The sequence below is a fragment of the Primulina tabacum genome, chromosome 8, assembly GCF_025594145.1.
Source record: "Primulina tabacum isolate GXHZ01 chromosome 8, ASM2559414v2, whole genome shotgun sequence".
NCBI classification, from domain to species: domain Eukaryota; kingdom Viridiplantae; phylum Streptophyta; class Magnoliopsida; order Lamiales; family Gesneriaceae; genus Primulina; species Primulina tabacum.
This window is the reverse complement of record NC_134557.1, coordinates 2,817,661-2,838,695: the sequence shown is the minus strand read 5'-3', so window position 1 is coordinate 2,838,695 and position 21,035 is coordinate 2,817,661. Positions and strand designations below refer to the sequence as shown.

The 21,035-nt window shown below is 35.6% G+C and overlaps 4 protein-coding genes across 8 annotated transcripts; 2 read left to right on the top strand and 2 right to left on the bottom strand.

Annotated features, from left to right (window-relative positions):
* The first annotated feature begins 651 nt into the window (after nucleotides 1-651).
* LOC142552939 (uncharacterized) lies at nucleotides 652-6,377 on the top strand. 4 transcript variants are annotated; one of them, XR_012821887.1, is made up of 10 exons: nucleotides 652-839; nucleotides 957-2,509; nucleotides 2,975-3,113; nucleotides 3,220-3,305; nucleotides 3,514-3,737; nucleotides 4,217-4,303; nucleotides 4,837-4,936; nucleotides 5,145-5,355; nucleotides 5,446-6,065; nucleotides 6,146-6,377. XR_012821887.1 is itself a non-coding variant. In XM_075662870.1 (9 exons), exons 2-9 carry the CDS (start codon nucleotides 986-988, stop codon nucleotides 5,823-5,825), a joined length of 2,715 nt encoding a protein of 904 aa, XP_075518985.1. In that variant the 5' UTR covers nucleotides 652-839; nucleotides 957-985; the 3' UTR covers nucleotides 5,826-6,133. The 4 variants fall into 4 exon arrangements, 3 of the variants coding, with proteins under 3 accessions (XP_075518985.1, XP_075518984.1, XP_075518983.1); XM_075662870.1 differs by lacking the exon at nucleotides 6,146-6,377 and having other exon boundaries at nucleotides 5,482-6,133; XM_075662869.1 differs by lacking the exon at nucleotides 6,146-6,377 and having other exon boundaries at nucleotides 5,479-6,133.
* Nucleotides 6,378-6,864: 487 nt separating this feature from the next.
* LOC142552938 (lysM domain-containing GPI-anchored protein 1-like) lies at nucleotides 6,865-10,506 on the bottom strand. Its single transcript, XM_075662867.1, has 5 exons — nucleotides 9,567-10,506; nucleotides 8,411-8,528; nucleotides 8,153-8,314; nucleotides 7,497-7,528; nucleotides 6,865-7,340 (listed from the first exon to the last, which is right to left on the bottom strand). The coding sequence occupies exons 1-5, from the start codon at nucleotides 10,243-10,245 to the stop codon at nucleotides 7,069-7,071; spliced, it is 1,263 nt and encodes a 420-aa protein (XP_075518982.1). The 5' UTR covers nucleotides 10,246-10,506; the 3' UTR covers nucleotides 6,865-7,068.
* A 4,062-nt stretch (nucleotides 10,507-14,568) lies between these two features.
* On the top strand, nucleotides 14,569-16,412 carry LOC142554409 (uncharacterized). Its single transcript, XM_075665081.1, has 3 exons — nucleotides 14,569-15,153; nucleotides 15,787-15,908; nucleotides 16,114-16,412. Exons 1-3 carry the CDS (start codon nucleotides 14,797-14,799, stop codon nucleotides 16,262-16,264), a joined length of 630 nt encoding a protein of 209 aa, XP_075521196.1. The 5' UTR covers nucleotides 14,569-14,796; the 3' UTR covers nucleotides 16,265-16,412.
* A 302-nt stretch (nucleotides 16,413-16,714) lies between these two features.
* LOC142552936 (UDP-galactose transporter 1-like) lies at nucleotides 16,715-20,619 on the bottom strand. Of its 2 annotated transcripts, none has more exons than XM_075662864.1 (5): nucleotides 20,298-20,619; nucleotides 19,194-19,382; nucleotides 18,805-19,012; nucleotides 17,434-17,665; nucleotides 16,715-17,188 (listed from the first exon to the last, which is right to left on the bottom strand). In XM_075662864.1, exons 1-5 carry the CDS (start codon nucleotides 20,308-20,310, stop codon nucleotides 16,961-16,963), a joined length of 870 nt encoding a protein of 289 aa, XP_075518979.1. In that variant the 5' UTR covers nucleotides 20,311-20,619; the 3' UTR covers nucleotides 16,715-16,960. The 2 variants fall into 2 exon arrangements, with proteins under 2 accessions (XP_075518979.1, XP_075518978.1); XM_075662863.1 differs by having other exon boundaries at nucleotides 19,194-19,443; nucleotides 20,298-20,616.
* Between the last annotated feature and the right edge of the window lie 416 nt (nucleotides 20,620-21,035).

Sequence of the window (21,035 nt, the reverse complement as noted above, 5' to 3'; positions counted from 1 at the left end):
CCTCCAACACAGTCTTCGCCACCTCCATGGACACTTGCGTTTGTGTCATCAATCAAGAAAATCCAAATTTCTGTGTTAACCTTTTGCTTCAGAATCCTTTAATGCATGCACGATGGTGGATAGATTATTTAATATTTTAAATCTTTCTTATGATTACTCCTTCCTTCCGATATAAATAATTATTGTTCTACAACAAAAGTATTTCAACGGCATATTCATATATTTTAAATTTTTATTGAAAAATTACATTAAAATCATCAAAACTATTAAATTATCGTATTTTTGCAAACATCGCTCGTATAATTCTTTAATATAAAATACCCAATGAGGATTTTGCGAAAAAAGATTTTTGGAAATGTTAAAATTTTGATATACACAAAAAGTGTTGTGAGATACAAATCTCCGACACAATATAACTCATAAATGAAGAAAAACTCGTACGAAATTATATTAATATCAACCAACCTAAATGATAAATATCAACCAACCTAAGTGTGTATCATTATACTCCGAATATGGATCTATACTAATCTACATGTATAATTCAAATTTATTTTTAATTAAGAAATATCAATAATGGAGGGAAATTTATGCAGCCTGTTTCCCTTCCTATTCTAAACCCAAAATTAAAACCAATTTTCGCATTCAATCTAATTTTCGCATTCAATCTGCCTTTAAATACCCACAGAAACAAATAAGTTATGAACCCAACAAATTTGAAGCTCTCTTCTCTCGAGTTAAACCCTTCCTCTTCGTTTCTCTTTAGCAAGCAAGTAGAAGCTGTAGTAGATACGGGTCAAACTTTCGTGTCACCAGAGTTGCTTTTTTCTTTGCCATTGGTATGTTTTTTTTGTTGATTTTGATGTGTAAAAAGCGTGGGTGTGTGTCAAGATTTTATTTTATTTTTTTCACTTTCTTTAGTCTGGGTTTTATTTCGTTTTATTTTGGTGTGGCAGGATTTGATATATTTTCCGTGTTAGCAAGGATGAAAGAGGGGGGAAGAGATGTGGAAGATGAGTTGTTTGATCTGAACAAAGAACCCATTGAGAGAAAAAGGAAAAGGGTCGAGACTAATTCAACTGATGGGCAACAAGGGTTTGATGTTTTACCTCAAGTTGTCGGGAGGGTTTTGAGGTCTGAGACAATGGCTATGGCTGAATGTGGAAGACAAGCCATTGATTTGAAATTAGTAAAGATCGAAGTTGAAGATGAAAGTGAGGTTTCTATGTTGCCGAAAAGGGGGAAAAAGAAGGATAGGCGTGGGAGGCCTCGAAAGATTCAAGGTGAAGATGGGGTTTCTTCATTGAATTTGAAAGAGAGGAGTGGTGTGCCTGTAAAACAGGAGAAAATAGATGAGGGCAGTAAAGGGACTGACCGAAGGTGGAAGAAAAAGAAGCGTGGACGTGGAAGGCCACCCAAGGTGGCTTCAGGGGCTGCAACGAAGAAGGAAAAGGTTGAGTGTAAAATTGATAAAGGCTCTTTCTTTAATTGGCGTAAGCAAAAAAATGATCATCATGAGAAAACTTGGGGTGGGAATGGGGTGAAACGATTGAAGGCTGATCCTAACGCCTTAGGAAATGAAATTGTTTGGCCAGGAAAAGGAAAGGGGGAGTATGCTGGGAAGAAGGACATGGGTCGTAGGGAACAACAACAGTTGGTGAGGGATCAAATTGTTGCCATGCTTAAGAAAGCTGGGTGGACTATTGAATTCAGGCAGAGACAACAGAGGGAGTACATGGATGCTGTTTATGTAGACCGAGAAGGTAGAACTCATTGGTCAGTGACATTGGCTTACAGGAAGTTTAAGGAGAAGATTGACAGTGGTAACGCTGATGCTATAGATGTTTCAGCATTTAGTCTGATCCCAGAGGAGACGCTCAGCACCTTGTTCAGAGCCACTGAAAAAGGTAAGAAAGCGGGTAAAAAGAAGAAAGGTGGTGCAAACACTATCAGTAGAATTTCTAAGAAGGTGTCATCCAAAAGTAAATTATCAGACAGAGGAATATCAGGGTCTGGTCGGGGAAAAGGGCGAACTTTGTTGGCTCGCAGGCCTGGAGAGGGGTCGAATGGTGACTATGAATTGTATGAGGGAAAGCGCACTTTGATTTCATGGATGATTGATTTGGGAACCATTCCTCTTGGTAGGAAGGTTGCATATAAATCCCGACGACATGGAAAGAGGTTGCTTGAGGGGAGGGTTACAAAAGATGGAATTTGTTGCGATTGTTGTGGCAGCATGCACACAATTCGGGACTTTGAGTCTCATGCTGGAGGAACCCTTGGAAATCCATTTTTTCATATATTCATGGATTCCGGCAATTCTCTTTTGCAGTGCCTCGAAAATTCCTGGAAGAAACATTTGGAAACAAACAATATTGGATTTGTTGCTGTGGATGTGGATGGGGACGATGCACATGATGATACATGCAACTTTTGTGGTGATGGTGGTAACTTGATCTGTTGTGACAGCTGTCCTTCGACTTTCCATCATGGCTGCTTGTGCACTGAAGTAAGAATGCCTGGCATTTGTTTTTATTGTCCTTCATTCGTTATTAAATTTTTAATACCGTTGGAAATAGTTACACTATGAATGGATTCGGTGAATTGGTGCTTTGCTAATTAATGCAAAGCATTTAAGAATTCTACCTTGAATTCGATATTCAAATGGAATGGCACATGACTCCGAAAATAGTAAGCCACCTCAGAAATACATGTCAGCATATCATCGTGCGTTTCTCGATCATTAACGATTCAGTAACTAATTTCACACCCTTTTACTTATTTGTGTTACTCTGAACATGCATATGAATTGATGTAACCTATATTTGCCTGAAAGGTGACATTCGTGCTGTTTGTGTGTCAATGCATAATCGGTGTTTTGGTTTAATTAACATACAGGAGTAGATATTATTGAGGTACTGCTATCCTCTTATCATTTTAGTGAAGGGCATGCCAATGTTGTTTTTTTCTGAAGGAACCTTCTGGAGATTGGCACTGTGTGCACTGTTCATGCAAATTCTGTGGCATAGCTGCTGAAGATGACTCAACAGTTGATGACAATGAGGATTCTTTTGTATTTGAGTTGTTCACTTGCCTATTATGCGAGGAAAAGTGTATGCTTGTATCTTATACTTCCCAAATTGTTGAGATGTTTTCTGATTTAAAACCTAATTTTACATAAATCACAAAGAATTAACACAGTAGTTTATATTTTTGCAGTTCATGTACATTGCACTGAAGGGAATGTTGCCGAAAATTTCGATTACAGAGACCATCCATCTTTTTGTAGCACGGAATGCCTAAAGGTAACTGCCCATTTTAGTGTCTGAGTTGGCGAGTTTTCTCCAAAAAAATTTGTGGACTTCTGATATTTTAATTTGCTTTGCTGGGATAATTATAATGGTGCTATTGGTCTCAACTAATCTTAACCACTCCGATAAATTCAGTGGCTGACAATATTTCCTCTTGACCTTAAATTTTATTTTAACTGATATGTACGTCTTGTGCACACAGATTTTTGAGCACCTACGGGTTATTGGGATTAGATATGAACTAGAAGAAGGGTTTACGTATACAATTCTTCAACGTCGTGATGAATGCATAAATGAAGACTGTACAGTTGAAGAAATCAATTCCAAGTTAGCTGTTGCTTTTACCATTATGGATGAATGCTTTGAGCCAATCATTGATGATCGAAGTGGAAGCAATGTGATTCGCAGTGTTGTCTACAACTGTGGGTAAATACTGTGCCTTGATTTCTACTTTCAGCTATATTTTTTTGAATAAATAGAAGCTATATTTTTTTGAATTAATAGAAGCTATATTTTTTTGAATTAATAAGCTTCTATGATGGGTTTTGCTTTGGCCATGGTTAATTGAGTTTTATCTTCTCAAGGTGGCTTTTGGTTGTTTCAAATTGTAGGATTTACAGCTCGTGTGCTATTATGTAAATGACTCTTAAAGTGAAATTTATATCGAATTTCTATATTCATAACGATGTCTTCTGATTCTTAATGATATCTTCTACATGATGAAGTATGATATGCTTATTTTGTGCTCTCTAGCAATGGACATAGAGCTTTCTTCTTTTCTGATCTGTTTTGTCTTGTCTGTAATTTTTTTTTTTTTGGGTTGAAGCAGAGCAATTTGATGATTATATTTCATTCACTAAATAGAATTGAACTTTTATAATTTTATTCCTTCTTCTTGTTTCTAGGTCAAATATTAGACGGCTGGACTTTGGTGGATTTTATACCATTGTCCTGGAGAAGGGTGATGAACTTGTTGCTGCAGCATCAATAAGGTTTTTTTACATGTGATTATGTTTGTGTTTCAGTGACACTGTGCATTGGCTTAGTATTTATTTTGCCTGACAATAGATTTGTTCAGATTTACCTTTATTAGACACATGGGGCACGTGTTCCACATTTAGAATAAAGACCACCGAGGTCTAAATAGTTAGCACCCTATGTATGCTTCCTGCAAGATTCGTCATGATAAGATGAAGGAAGAATATACTTCTCCGATTACTTTTTTTTTCCTTGTGATGTCTTCTCCTTTCTATATGTCTTGTCAATTTTGAGTTGAAACATTTTGTTCAAAATCTTTGTCCAGTTGGGACACACTATGAAAATGAGTTGATCAGAATCTGTATTCACGTATAAACCTTTATTTCAATAGTGTTTTGAAGTCCTTTTTGTTTGGAGATGCTTTTGACATATTGATTCTCATTATAAGGCCAATTTGGCGATGCAATCCTTTTTTTTGTCCTTAACTGGTTTTATGTTACTCATGCAGTTGGGGCTAACAAATGCCTTTTTACTTTCTAACTAACAGAATCCACGGGAGTCAGTTCGCAGAGATGCCTTTTATTGGAACTCGATATATTTATCGTCGTCAAGGGATGTGCAAGCGGCTTCTAAATGCGATTGAAAAGGTGAGTTTCTAGTTTTTTAAAGTTTCTTCGTCATTTTTAAAATTGCTTAGCTTGTGTCCTGATTGGTAATACTGGGAAGAATATAGTGCTAATGTGTAAGGTAGTGCTGTATGACGACTTTTCTTATCAATTTGTTGTGAGCAATTGTGTGTTTTGCTGCTTGTTGTAGTTTGGTGTCTTTTTATTTCACGTGAGAAATTCATTGCAGGTTCTCAATTGTCTTGGTGTTGAGAAATTGGTGATTCCTGCGATATCTGAACTAAATGAAACATGGACAAACAAATTTGGGTTTGTTCTCCTTGAAGAAACTCAACGAAAAGAAATGAAGTGCACGAGTCTGATAGTGTTTCCGGGGATAGACATGTTGCAGAAAACTGTTTCCGAGCATCAGTTCTATAAAGGAAAAATGAACTCTGCAGGTATCTCGTGATAAACTTGGCCATCATCATCCTCTGCTTCATTTCTATTTGTTTAACGGCACACACTAAACCTTCATGTATCTGTTGCAGTCAAATCTGGTGCTGATTTACCTGATACCGCAGCAGTTACAGAGTTCGTTGAAGCTGAAGCTTTGCATCAAAACTCACTGGAGCAAAATAATGGTACGGAAACTTCAAATCTTGATACTTTTACGGCAAAAATTGATGGTCCCAAAAACAAAGTTGGCGCTGTTGAGTCTGGTCCTGTCAGGTCCTCCGATGAGACTAATGATTCAAGAAAGGGAGTTTGTGTTAACGAGTTGCTTGGCCAGGAAAGTCGCGTCAACGATCTTAATGCATCAGAAGGCAGCAAATCTTTCTTAAAAGACAGTGCTAGTGCTGACTGTAAGCTTGAGGCAAAGCAATCTGATGATGGTTTTAGAGTGCCATTGGTTACTGGAAGCCTGTGATCAGCTACCTTGAAGTATCTGGAAGGAAATATGGAAATGTTGAAAACGGGCTCGTTATATCTCGAAGAGTCGGTCATCCTTTTGAAGAGGCTGGGTCTTTGCCATCTCCCCGCTAAAGCTTCCCTTTTAAGTAACATAATCTTATGGTAAAAAAAAAAATTAACATGATCTTGAACAGGGGAATCATACCCTCAGGGAATATGGATTGTGTTATGGATGAGATGTATATAATTAACTAATGTGAGATATTTGTCATCCTTTTCAGTTTGCCCTTTTGAAAAATTGGTAAGATGTGACAAATTTTCTCTTCTTTTATGTAGTTAAAATCACTTTTGCATGGGCAATTCACCTTTGAAGTGACAATTGCCTGGATCCTTGCACCCCATGGGATAGTCCAACTCCCACGAGTTAAATTGAATGCGGGCAATGCTTCCCTCCCAAAATCCATTTAGTTGTGCCAATAATCTCTTGGTACGGTGACAAGATTGAAGCTCCTAGACTCCTATGATCTTGTGTTATAATCTCAATTATGAGTAATTTAGATTTAGATTAAATAAAACTCTCCATCCCCCATTGTATTAAAAAAAATTCATTTATTTTTCAGTTGATACACTCAAAAATTGATTTGCAAGTTCGGGTAATAGCTAAAAAGCTCACATTTTTAAAAAGCTCTGAAATGATAAAAATACCATTTAGATATTTTTAGAATTAGTTACTAAAAATGAAAATCCGATGTGAAAGATTCATGATAAAGAATATAATCGAAATCATACACTTGCACACAAAAAAATAGATGTGAAATTGATTTCAATAAGCTCAAACATCTAACTTCATTAATTTCTGCTCAAACTCTACTGAAATCTACTCAAAGAAATTCGAGACTTGGGCATAACACTAAATCAAGTAATTTAAGGCAGCTCGACTCGTACTAAACCAAACGAGTGTTGTGTCATTAGTCAAGAAATAGTTGTGCAGCAGCACCTGTTGATATAGCCTAACAGGGAAACTCGTGTATTATATCTTCGGAAACAGGGGCAAAGAAAGCAAACAAACTGAATCACCAACTGATAGGCAATTCAGCGGCACACACTTTCTCATAAAGAAGACAACAGGTACGCTGCATTTCAAAAAATTGTAAAACTGCAGCAATAAATTGTAAGAATACAACATATAGGGGGGACCTAGTTAAAAAACAAAAAACAAAACGTAGCCCCACAAAGTTCCACCATGGGAACAGTAGAGATTACATCGAGAACTTGACAAGACACAATAGAAGGATGATTGGGAAACAAGACAACTGATTCATTAATGAGTAAGAACTAGAAGAACCAGGGACACTTCCAGTAGGTCCATTAGCAGGTGAAAATCCAAGAACAGCATTAGAAGAGGGCACAGTAGATGATTTCGGGTTCGTGGCGGGAAAACCACCAGGCTCGGATGGCGAAGGTGCTGGAGTGAAAGATAAATCAGGGACGACTGTAGGTGGAGCAATAAGCGCCGGAAATTGCTGTGTTCCTGCAAGACAAATTATGTACGGCAAAAATATAGGGAATTGAATAGTTTGGGGTAATTGTAGAATGTGGATCATGACAAAGTTGCCATGTAAAGTCAAATATTGAAAACACCATATCTTCTAAGAAAGAAACATTGCTTCTCATTTAACATCTTTACCTGGGCATCTTGGTTGGAGAGTTGAGGACAACCTTCACATAACACAGAAAAAACTTGGAATCAACTATCATTTCTAGGAAATAATAATCCCTCCGGCACTATGTGTGCCGAGCATAAGTAAAGTACGAGTCATTGGATGTCAAACAATAACAACAATGTCATGAAGTTTGTTTTGCCAGTACAATAATTTTGGTAATCCATGACTCGCACTGAATAAATGTATATACATAAGCTGTTAGCTGAACAACAATATTAAGCTGTGATCTTCAACTATCATTTTATTTTTCAAAAAGGCAGATGCATTTAATGTTTGGATACACTAGTCAAAATTTTTTCCCATTTTTTAAAATAGAGGACAATACGGAAGCACGAGAAATCACATTTTTTGACGTCTTGATATCAACTTTGTCATGTGCGCTTTTAAACTTGTAGTAGTCCAACTAAAAGATAATTTTTCTAAGAAGCATTTTTCTTATAAAAGCTTTTACATCCAAATAAACTGTGACAAAACATATGGCCAGCCAAAACCATCCCTTTTTTTTTGGTGGGGGGGGGGGGGGGGTGGCCAGCCAAAACCATCCTCTTTTTTTTTGGTGGGGGGGGGGGGGGGGGGGGGGGGTGTGTGGAGGGACCAAGAGTAAGTTAAAAATCTATACGTCGCAGAGATGCTTCCATTAACATAGCCACTGTAATTGCAAGAAGTCACATTGCATCCAGCACTAGATTGTTGTGCGGTAACATTTCCCAGCATAAGATTGCTATTTCCGCATTGCATGCTCGAACAAGAAACTGCTAATGAGGCTGGTGTGCAATACAAACTGCAAGAATCCCAGAAAGGCATTAGATGTTGTTCAACAAGTACAAAATTCTACCGAGAAGTTAAAAAAATCAGTAGAGCTATTTTTTGAACTCACTTGCGACTCCATGGTCCACAACTGCACTGCACACAATGACTAGCAGTTATGGCATAACTCCCGTTTGGAACAACTAAGCCATAATCTGAAGCATACTTTGGGAAACTAGACGCACAAGCTGCAAATGCATTATGTTATACGACAGTGTATGCCACTATATAATAGAAGAAAATGATGTATACTTTGATCAAAATTGACACGATTTCTCCAATGAGATGAATTAGTAGAGGCAAAGGGACAAATCAACATCTTCACTTTTTAAAGAATACGTCAAAAAAACATTCTATACATCCAAATTCCAACTGAAGTTCTTCAAATTTCCAATGAAATAATCAATTTCAGCATGCATTGGTCATTGGAATGTAGCTAAAGCTATAAAGATATTCCTCATACAATTCCTATGAAACTTGAAATTTTCTTCGTTTGAGATATTATTCTACCACCTAGACTATAAAGAAGATTAATTAACTGACAATCACAAAGAGTAATTGTGATCTATGTGTCACCAATCCAAGTGGATCACAGGTTGAATTCAGAAGAGGCAACTAAAAGGCAGTTAGCTAGTTGGTTGAAGAAGTGGTTGATCAAGATCAGAGTTGGCACTAACATGGGATCATCTCATGGCCATTCGATGGGAATATTCCATCTGAAGGCTCAGTATATAAGCTGGTGGAGTTAGTGGAAACAAAAGTTTGGATCATCCCTGAAATCTGAGAACAAGAAGCGAGAAAATCCCCTTTCAATATTCAAGAGTTTTTCTGTAATTCATAGAAGAGAAAAGAGTGAACTTGAGAGTTTGATTTGTGCTGTGATATTCTATCGTAACACTGATTCATTCCTAATGAGAGCATCTCCCATGAATATAGATCAATTCTTCGATCGAACCAGGTAAAATCTTGTGTTATGCTATTTTGTTCCTGCCTTATATTTCTTTCTTGTTCATTGTGTTTTCGCATATACTGGATTGATTTATCCGACTCTGGAAACAATACGTGATCTTGGTATAACTACTCTGTGGATTCAACGATAATTCATTATAGTAACGAGATGTGGTTCACACTTTTTAAAGTCCTCTTTGGCCAAGAATCTTGAGTCAAGCGTCACAAACATAATTAAACCAACCGAACATATGATCAAATGTGAATAAAATCAGTACCAGATAATGGAATAGCAAGAATGTCACCCTCAACAATCTCCATACTTCCCAAAGCATTCACATTCGTCAAATCATTCACAGTTGTTGAATACCTCCCCGCAATCCCCACCAGAGTATCCACACCTTTAACAACGTAAGACATGTAAATCGCCGGCAAATTGTTGTCACTGTTATCAAAACAAGTACAAGGCAGCGGGATATTAAGCTTCGTCCCGACGCTAATCACCGAAGGGTCAGACAAAGAAGCGTCTGGGTTGGCCTCTTTAATCTGGTCAGCCGAGACAAGACCGCCGTACACGGCGGAAGAAATGCCAGTGAGGGTGTCGGAAGGACGCGTTTTGTAGAAAATACCGCCGGATTTCCGAATGCCGTCGATGCAAGAGCAGGGGATGGGTACTTTGAGGAAGAGCTGGGAGGGCAAAATGTGATTTTCGACATCGGGGTATGATATGTCGATGGAGTTCGCCAGTAGAAGGGAGATGGGGTCCACGGAGAAGAGAGACGCTACTTCGGAGACTTTGAGGTCGGTGTAAAGGGTGTACCCGACGAGTGAGCTGCAGGTGCCGGAGTTCGAGCACGGCTCTATGGTGGATTTGGAGGTGGTACGTGTGAAAAACGCGCCGACGAGTCCGAGGAAGGTGAGGACTCCAAGTGTAGTGTTGAGGTCCTGGAAGGACATTTTTCTACTGGGTCTTCGGTTTTGAGTCCGTTTCTGTTTTTGAGAGACGGAGTGTTTTAGCTGAAAGTCTCAAAAATGCAGCACCGGAGTTCACAATGTGTGTTCTACGGGTGTTTGTACGTGAGAGAGAGAGAGAGACACACACACACACAGGGGTAGGGAAAAATGGTTGAGCGAATGGGGGAAAGTGGTTTTGAAAGTGCGGAGACAGAACAAAAGCCTGGAACGAGACAAAGCGCGAAGCTTTTTCAAACAGAAGTGTGTGTCTGGATTGCGGGGTCAATCGTGAAACTGAACGCTTATCCAATTTTACTACTTTGCCCTCCGATCATTTATTTTTGGGAAGATTCATGAAGTAAAATGCATTCCCCAGGCATATCTCGTCTTTTTACAAGACAAGCTAATATTATTCTTTCAAGTTATTTGAACTTTTATTTAATTGGTTAATATTTGAAATACTAAATTCATGTTTTACGTCATTTTCATACGTTTATTATCATTCGAAAAAAAAATTTGTATTATGTTTTTTTATCGTGATATTTCTTTTAATATAGTTGAATTATATGTGATGAAAGAATATATTTTTAAAGCTGATAATATTAATTGGATCGTTAATATAGACATTATTATAATGGTATAGATCATTCTTCAATCTTTTGCATCGTTATTGGATAAACCGATCGAAGGATATTCAGAAAATCTCATCAATTATCGAACGACGCACTTATTCAACATTGTTTAGTACCTACTAACCAAGTTGTACATAAATAATACAGAACTCGAGGATGTGATTTCTTTTTTTTTCTTTTTTTCTTTGTGACAAAGTAAGACATTGTGGCTCGCATTCAGGCTAATGGAATTAATCTGATATGCTAAAAAAAACATTCTTCTCGGTTGAATCCTTCCCAAGCAAAATTTCAGTCTTAAGTAATGGCGAGGGCGATGTGGTCATTAGATAAAAGTTATATTTGGACAGCTGAACGAATCGAAATCAAGTGGACCCACTTTCTGCAAAACGCTACCTGAGATATCGACGTTGAAGATTTTATTGGGCCTGTTCGAAATAGCCCGACATACAGTAACCATTGGCCCAATTCTTCCTTTGTGAACAGAACCCAGATCGATTTAAGTCGTGTCGATGGGTCCGACTGGTCTCAATCTAGAGCTTCGTCGAGGGTAGTCCAAGTTTAAAGACAATTGGGCCTAACAACCGATATCGAAACTTGTCCAGTATATAAACCCAACTGAATTATAACCCGAATTAATTAAATTTTTCCATGGCAACATATTTATTTGAGATTTCCTGTGATTTATTTAGCTGTTAACCTTTGATTTTCTACGACAATTGTAGTGGCGCTTTATTCGTTGATACATTTTTTAAAAGTGGAAAAGTTTAATTATATGTGTGAACTTTTAGGGAACAATTCCATAAATAATTATTGTACGGCCCACACACACACACACACACACACACACACACACATATATATATATATATATATAATCTCCACGGGATGTAAAATGCCCCACTAACCAAATTAGAATTTTTTAACGAAACAAAGTTGGCAGATGAAAAATATATACTAAAAATTTTATGGGGGGCGATAATAAATTTTAGAGAAAGAAATGAAAATAATATAATTATTTATAGTCATTTACTCTTTAAAAAAATTTAAAGAAGAGTGGCTGTATCTATCGCCCCTGATCTGTCTCTGGTTACAGGTAGATTTCGAACACGATATTTCGTTTTAACTAATGTGGAATTTGTGCTACACGAACATTTGATTAAATTAGTACATGTAATGGGACAAACATGAAACCTTTTAGAGTGAATTTTTTGGTGTTGTGTATGATGTTTTTTTTCCCCATGAAACAGTATAATTTAAATGAGCAACAAAATATAAAAATGCAAAAACTTGTGTGAGACGGTCTCACGGGTCGTATTTTATGAGACATATATCATATTTGGGCCATCCATGAAAAAATATTATTTTTTATGTTAAGAGTATTACTTTTTATTGTGAATATCGATAGGGTTGATCCGTCTCACATATAAAAATTCGTGAAATCGTCTCACAAGAGATCTACTCAACAGAAAAATGAAAAACGCCTTTAGTGCAACATTTGCCTTGTCAGCGTGTGATTAATTTTATTTAATTTTTCTTGATTAAATATAGTAATCTTATTATATTATTAGAGTAAAAAATCATTTAATTAACTATTTTTCAATTATTTGATGAAACTTCGCATTAAATTATTAGACAAATTAGTCATTTTATATTGTCTCTTTTTAAAACTATTATATGTTTTATTATTTACTAAAATAACATTTATTTTGTGTCATTTGATATTTTTTATTTAAAAAAAATCACTCATTTTTGTAAAATAATACAATTAGGTACCGTTTGTTTCATGGTATGAGATATATAGTATGAAGATAAGTAATATTTTGTAATAATAAAATAAATAGAAAATGATAGTTAGTATGGTGTTTGATGTAATTGATTTGATTGATTAAATTTGAGATAATATGATATTACCATTTTGTCATTGTTGAAAATATTAATAAAATATTAATAATATTATTTTTTTAAGGTAATATCGTAATTTTATATTATTGATTTGATTGATATGAGATAAATTATTACGAATTTGATTGATGTGAAATAAATAATTAATAATTTGATTGATCGAGATAAATAATAATTGTACAAAACAAGTGATATAATAGGGGACTATTTATCTTAGTACTTACAAGTACTTGAACCAAACAGTATCTTAATATATCTATTGTGTTTTTTTATTTATTTACGAAATAAATATATTTTTTGTTTTATTAAAAAAAACAAATTCATATAAATACGCAGTGCGTAACAGTGGAGTGCTAATATTTGTTATTTTCGAGGGCACAAACGTAAATGTTTGGAGGAGGAATCTCGGCGAATTAAACGGGGAGCAATAATTTGGGTGTACGACATAATTCAGACTGAGAAAACATTAAAAGCTCAATTCACGAGGGACCATTCTGACATTTCACATTTTAAATTAAATTTCTCTCTTCAATCGAGGCAGGCAACCCATTTCATTGCTTTCATTTTCTTCTGTTTTTATTTTATGAATCATAATTGCCTCCCATTTCTAAACTTCCTAGCTTTCATTGGAAAGAAATTACATCTCCACCCCCTCCAGTAATTTTTGTCGGCTCATGTTTTATTTTTTCTTCTTGGTTTAGAAATTTAGGAACTGGAAAAATATCTAAACATTATTTTCTCTATAAATTTATATAATGGTTTAATTTTAATTTAATATATTCGAATATATCTTCGTAGGAGCAGTCAAACAAGGAAATTGTAGCATAAATAACGACTTAGCTCATTGTTAAATTATTTGCTTTGGACCGTGGTCTCAAGACTTTAAAACGCATCACAACGAATTGCTATAAGTTCATTTAAATGTCCAACAAATAAGCTGGACCGTTACATTCATTGGTACTAGGAAAGTAAATGAAATATTGTTTTCAACATATCGTCGTAAGAGTGCATACCAATATTTATTTATGTATTTTTCCAGTGAAATTTCAAAATATCCGAAAAAATAACCAAATTACCATCGACTGTTTAGTTATATTTTTTAATAATTATGTATATAAAATATTATTTTTGTTTACATGTGAATGAAAAGGCACACAACAGCCTACCATACAGTGTATAGTATCAAACAGCAGGGTGAAGAAAGGGGATTTGTGACAGTGAAATGATGGATGAATGGATGGATGGGTACAATTGAAGGCATCAGCTGTCTCCTCATTCTCATTATTTCTTATATAAATTTTTATGTTCACTCATCAAAAAAACTAAACAATGCCAAATTTATACAGTGATTCCCGTGAATAAGTAACTTGAATCACCCTTGGACTTGTATGTTTATTGTTTGGTAAACACATTTTGTTTTTCTTGGTGGTTGTTGTCAATTTGTGATATAAATTTGTTTAATGGAAGTTCATATCCAAGTAGAAATTTGTTTTTAAATATTTGAAGACAATGGTTCAAAATCCAAACTCATCCTATACCAAGAAATCTTGACATATTGGTAATCACAATCCTCTACAATGGCTGATGTATGATTAGAATATTATCCATCTTATGAGAAGATGAACACCAAAATCGATATATCTGACACATTTCTTTATGTTTATTTAAATATAAATTACATCAATATTGAGTCATTTTAGTAATAATTATATTATATAGTACAAAAGAACAAAGTATAGTTATCAAAAACCAATAAATTTGTAGTGTGATGTGGAATGGAAGTGTGGTTTGACCAACTCATCATCACCACCAAAATCTCCCTATGGGCTATAAGTTATAACCATTGGCCCACCTTTTTGCCCCTTTCGCCCAAAACACAGAAGCATACTGTGCCAATCTTCTTGATTATAAACCAAAGATGAATTTTTATAGTACATTGTACATGCATTAGGGGTGCTAGCTAGTTAGCTAGCTAGCTAGGTTAATACCAGGTAAAGACAATCCAAGAAATCTACGGAAAATGCCAAGTTCAGATTCATTGCTCAGGCAACTAAGCAGCAAAGAAGGATGGAAATCAACTTCCAGAAGATGGGTCGGCGGCCGAGGATGGGGATCTAGCTTGGAGCAAATGGAAGGGATGAACAACGTGTGTTATGGGAGTGAGACGGGGTTCTTTGTGGTGAAAAAAAGAGTAATGGTTTTGGTGGATCAGTCTTCGTATTCCAAGCATGCAATGATGTGGGCTCTGACTCATGTTGCTAACAAGGGTGATATAATCACTCTTCTTCATGTCGTGCCTTCTTCCGAGTTTGACAAATCTTCGTCCCATTTCCTTGTTAGCACGCTTGGGTCACTCTGTAAGGCGTGTAAGCCTGAGGTGGGTTTATGTTTCTCGGTTTCATGGAGTTATTCTTGGTGTTTTGAAGACTTTTAATTGAAAGCTACCAGCTTTGAGTACTGTGATTGTTGAATGTTGTGCTTATTATCCTGCATTTGCCTATGCTTTTTATGTGCCCAAAAAGTTTCTTCTTTGTCTCCAGGGTAAGTAGATGCTCACTCCAGCAGGTTAGCCTGGCTGAGATGTCTGATTTTCTTGGCCCCCATGTTAAGAATTTGGCCTTGAAATGCATACAGTAAAACCTTGTATATCATTGAGCAAGTAAAGATTTTTATTTTCTCAAATTCTGTTCGACTTTTCTTTCTGTTTCAGAAGTTAAGTGGAAATTTTTTTCTAGAATTTTAATAAATTTCACTTGGCAGTGTGCTGCATCCTTCCATTCCTGATTTTGTTTTATATTTTTGCTTTAATCAATGAATTTCTGCATGTTCATTTTCTAAAGCCATCTTTCAAGTCAAAAAAGAGAACATAGTCATTGTTACATGTTCCAGGATTTTATTTTATTTTTTAATATTTTCAACTTTTTTCTCCTGCTGGGCTTGGATTAAACAAAGTTCTGTGCGTATTAATTGTAAAGTTCATTACATTTCTAGTTTTTCGGGATGGTTTCAGGTTGAAGTAGAAGCACTGGTGATCCAAGGATCAAAGCTAGGCACAGTGATGAGCCAAGTCAAGAAACTTGAGGTGTCTGTTCTTGTTTTGGGTCAAAAGGAGCCTTCATCCTTACTCTATTGGTCAGTACATTACTTTGCAAATTTCTCGTCTTATGGATCTATGGTGAGCCAAGCTCAAAATGTAGTGCTTCATGTGCCTAATTTGTGATTAAATCTTTTGAACGCACTCTTAGAACAATTTCATAAGGTAGATCTCGTTTCTCGTGGTTCTCAGTTAATCTTACAATCTTGGTTCAATTCTTGTGTATAATTCCAAATTGGACAGCCTGTGTTTGAAAAGCAGCACGGAGGAATTCGTGGAACATTGCATCGAGACTTTGGAATGCTTGACTATTGGAGTGAGGAAACAGAGCGGAGGAGTTGGCGGATACCTTATCAGCACAAGATGGCACAAAAATTTCTGGCTTTTGGCTTAGATTTTATATTGGTTTAAATATAGCACCGGAAATAAGATGAAACGTAGAGATAATTCTGTACAATATTTGCATCGGTATGTATTAAAACTCCGCGTAACATTAATCTGTAGCTTGATATTCGATATATATGCTTCTAACTAGTTCTATACTGAAAAGCTCCCGAATATTTACAAAGTCATGGAACAATAAAGTAAATTAAGTCATCAAGTGTTCATTTGTCACTGTGGCCTTCACCCCTGGCTCATTCCGTGCCTATTTCGCTCTTCAATACAGATTTGTTAAAGGTCAAAATGGCCGATATGCGGAACCTTGTGTGTTCATGTTTTTTTTTTAAAATTTTTTTTAGAGCTAATGTAATTCGCTTCTAGTCTTCATATGACTGTCTTTGATGCCATCAAAATACAACATTAAGCAGAGTAAAGCTTTGACTGATGTAACTAAGAAGTTAGAAACCAGTGCAGTGTGATGGGTGGAACATATGATATAAACTTGACTATGATCAATATCCCGAGGAGTTTTAGTAGGCAAACCGAAATCTCGCAATTATACGATGTAAGAACAAAAAGAAAGCAAACGAAGATAAGCCGAGAAAAAAATGAATCTACCCAGATTTTGATTCAAACTGTACTGAAACTTTTTTCCTTTCTACAAAAACTATACCAACCATTTCCCGCGGAGCATAACTCAGAGTTCGACTCAAACTTTATCATCTAATTTCTCATTGACTAATGGAATCAACTCTGTTATAGCTCTTGGAGTCCGAGGCGTCCTAGGTGTACGAGGGGCTCCAGGTGTTTGTGAAAGCATGTGCCTAATGTACCCGTAGAAGGTACATCCCAAGAGGGTTATAGCACATCCAACTGCATTCATTGCGGAAATTGGGTTCCGGAAGATCAGCCATGAGCATGTAACAGCAACTGCTACCTTGAGATGAAACAAAGAAACAAGATTTCAATTCAAATACCATTGTAGGATCATAATCTTGCCAGATCATATCCCGTGAACTTCATTACACATTGGCGGTTATGGAAACTTGGAAAATATTAGATAGGAATTCGTTGTCCCGCTCCTCATACTTCAAAGAATTTAAACTTGTAAGCACTAGAAACACATGGAATATTAACATATAAAAATTGATCCAGTAAATCTCAAGAATTAGAGGCTCGTACCTTAAGATTTCCGGCAACATTGAAGGTCACAGCAGTTGTGGAGTGAATTACATAAAAAATCGAGAAGTTGAGGCAAAATGCTAACACTCCAGACCCGAAAATGATGACAAGGGACGAGAACAGCGACGGAGATGTATGAATCCATTCCACAACTCCCGGTCCTTCTAGCAGCATAGCTGGTATGGCCAAGATCATAGTTGCAAAAGGTGCCATGTAGTATACTGTGTTTATGCTGAACCCAGCAAAAAACTCTCAATACATAAGCTACTGTATTGGAAAAAAATTTAATGTGATTCCGTGAACTCTAAGGACGGATGCAACAGTAAGGCAAGGGGGGAGATACATCGGTTGCTCCCCAACCTCAAATGAAAAAAAGTTGAATTTTTTTATGCATAAATTTTCTAAGTATTCAAATTTCGGCTCCCAATTTGCTTTGAGTCAAATTGTGTGCTTTTGCATAATGTCAATTGGAGCAATACAGTGTGCTTCCGGAAGCCAAAGTGCCAAACGCTGGCCAAAGACCCATGGCTGGTGGCTACAGTACTTCAGTTTAAACATACTAAAAAGTATCTTTCACTGGGGTATCAAACCAGCATGAACCCAAATATATCAAACTTCCGATTATAAGCGGGCAACAAATTGATACGTTGTTCAAATTTCAAATTGGCATGTGTAACAGCACATTATCAAAATAAGAGTGATCACAAGATATCGATTTCTTCTACAAGGTAACCGCGAAGATGTGCAAAAACACAAACAGATTCATAGAGAAAAAAGAGAGATATGATCACAAAAAGTCAATGAATGAATTGGGTGATTTAAAAATCCACAGATGAAAATGGTAGTCTATCATAGTTATTCCAATAACTAGTAAGTCTAGTTTCCAAGTAATTAACAAAAAAAGGCGTGCAAAATATCTGAAAGTTTTGAATAGTCAAGCATGGGAACGCAACAATGGAATTGAATGCATTTTACAAAGCAAATGAATCACTTATACAAAGTGAGGTGCACGAGCATTGATTGGAAAATTACAGCATATGTTATTTCAATTTTTTTGGTAAAACCAAATATATTTGTTGGTTATCATTTTTTGACAAAATAAAGTAAATACAAACAGATAATTTCGACTCATTTTAGCACCAAGGAAAACATCAAACAATTTAAAAACGATTTCTTTCTACTCTTGCTGTGTCTGTATTCATTGAAGTAATCTTCTGCACAACTACGTATAGGAAGGTAGATAGATAGCAAAAAGTTCCTCAGCTATTTTAAGTTAGGGAAGAGTTACATGTAAAAGATAGATGTTAGCTATATAAGAAAATAAGAAAGCAATCTGGTAGAGGAAGAACAAGATTATGAATAAGTAAATACCTATCAAATTTGTATCCATGCAACAAAGACTCCGCAAGAATGGTTTTTGTAGAGGTAGCAAGACAGCCAAATAAAGCAGCAAAAAACCCCAGCATATTAAAACTCAGCTCGGTGACAGAAGTGACTAAAATCCCTCCAACAATTGGAATCAAAGAAGCCCAAATTCTCCAGTCAAAATATTTATTCCAGATAAGCCACTGCAAGATAACTGTTTTAAAGGCATTATAAATGTAAGTCTTCATTGACAAAATAAAGAGAAAGCTGATAACATTTACGAAATAGAGACAACGATATCAAAATGATCAAATACAGCGATAAATTTAGAGGTTATTACGCATCAAATCATCATGATTTCACGTTGCCTGATATTGGCAGATATAAAAACTCACCAGTTGTTGCAGGGGTGAAAGATTTGATGGTTTGCATGAAAGAAACTGGAATATAACGCAGGCTCACATTTCCCAAAACTATGTTGATACAAAATATAAATGACATGGGAAAAATTCTCCTCCAGCGATCTTCAGGGTCAACCAGAATGAGTGGCTTTAGTTTTAGCACTTTAATTACCAGGTATGCACCTATTGCGGAAGATATAAAGTGAATGCATGACACTGACAACGGAAACTTAAAATCCAGTTTCTGTCAAGGCAAAGAAAATGGAAGATCAGGTGAGCAAGAAAAATCATCACATTCACATTCAAGATCATTATAACCGAAAAAATCAGTAGCATGTTTATAACAAAAATACAACTACAATATCATTTATATTATTTAAAAACTGACGTAATGGAACCTAAAATAAATAGACCATGAAACCGCATAGAAGTATGGCTGAATAATCATTAAGTTGGCCATTCACAAGGCAAAATTTTATTTTTAAAATTTTCATTTGAGCTCTTAATGAAATACTCCAAGCATAATTGTGTGAGTTTCACCCAATATATTAGCTACAATAATTCAACTTGAACCTAATAATCACACTCAACTTTAAAGAAGCAAAAGGAAGAAAAGTAAACTATGGTAGCCATGATAAATTTGACCTAAACAAAACCATTATATTTTGATAAGCTCGAAAACCATTAACGATCAAATTTCTCATCCCACAACGAAAATTAAGAATGGACACAGACAACAGATGGGCAGAGATCAGCCCGTTCTATGCATTTACAAATATGTGCATAAAGAAACTAAAGTGCGAAGGCCATTCGTAACACGCAGTCTACAAAAGCCTCCCTCGAATTAAAAGGGGATTCAAAAATCAACTACAATATTGCACTGCCATGCCACAAAATTCTAAAACAGAACCACATTTAGCACAATCGAAAGTTCGAAAACAAAAATCAACTACAGATACAATCAACACAACACTATCAACCAATAAAGGAACGAAATCTGTAAAATTAGTAGCCTACAAAAACATGAAAACAATTCCTTCAATAATCTACGCTAGTTTTTGTTGTTGTATGAAAGACGCAGATTTAACAAACACAAACCTGAAAGATCCATTTGTTGATAATAATAACGGTGACATTGAAACCCCACCACTGGAGAATAGCTAATATGGATCGAATTACACTCCACTGGCAAAAAATACTCTCCTCCATTATTTATTTCACCACCTCAGATCGGAAAACGTTTGAGCGAATAATTCCTGCCCATAAGTTTGAGGAAAAAAATACCAAGAGACCGAACGCAAGTATATAATAGAGAAACCCCAGATGAAATTCAATGGAGCTTGTGAAAAATGGAGGCGTCAGGTTAGAGCTGTGGCCATTAGGCAGGCTGTGGTGTTTTATTCCGGGAAATGAGAAATATGGTTTCATTTCCGATTTTTTTTTTTTTCCTCAAAAAAATAAAAGATATACCAGTTTGCTGTATTATTTTCCAATAATTTTGTTGATTCAATTCTTCAAAATTCAAACCCTAAAACTAATTATGTTGTTTTTGGTATTGTTAAATCAAAATATTATAATTATATCTGTCTATATGTATATACATGTAAAAACGGATAATTTCTCATATTTGAAAACTTTCGGAAAAAAATAATTTCTTATAAAAAAATATTTGAAAATACGTAGAAAATACATACATAAATAATGTGAAATCGTTTCAATTTTTTAAATTCAATTTTGAATTTGATGTTTTTTAAAATATAAATTACATTTAAATTTCTATATAATTTCGATTAAGATTTTGAGTTCTGTGTTACTTTTTTTTATATTTAATTATCA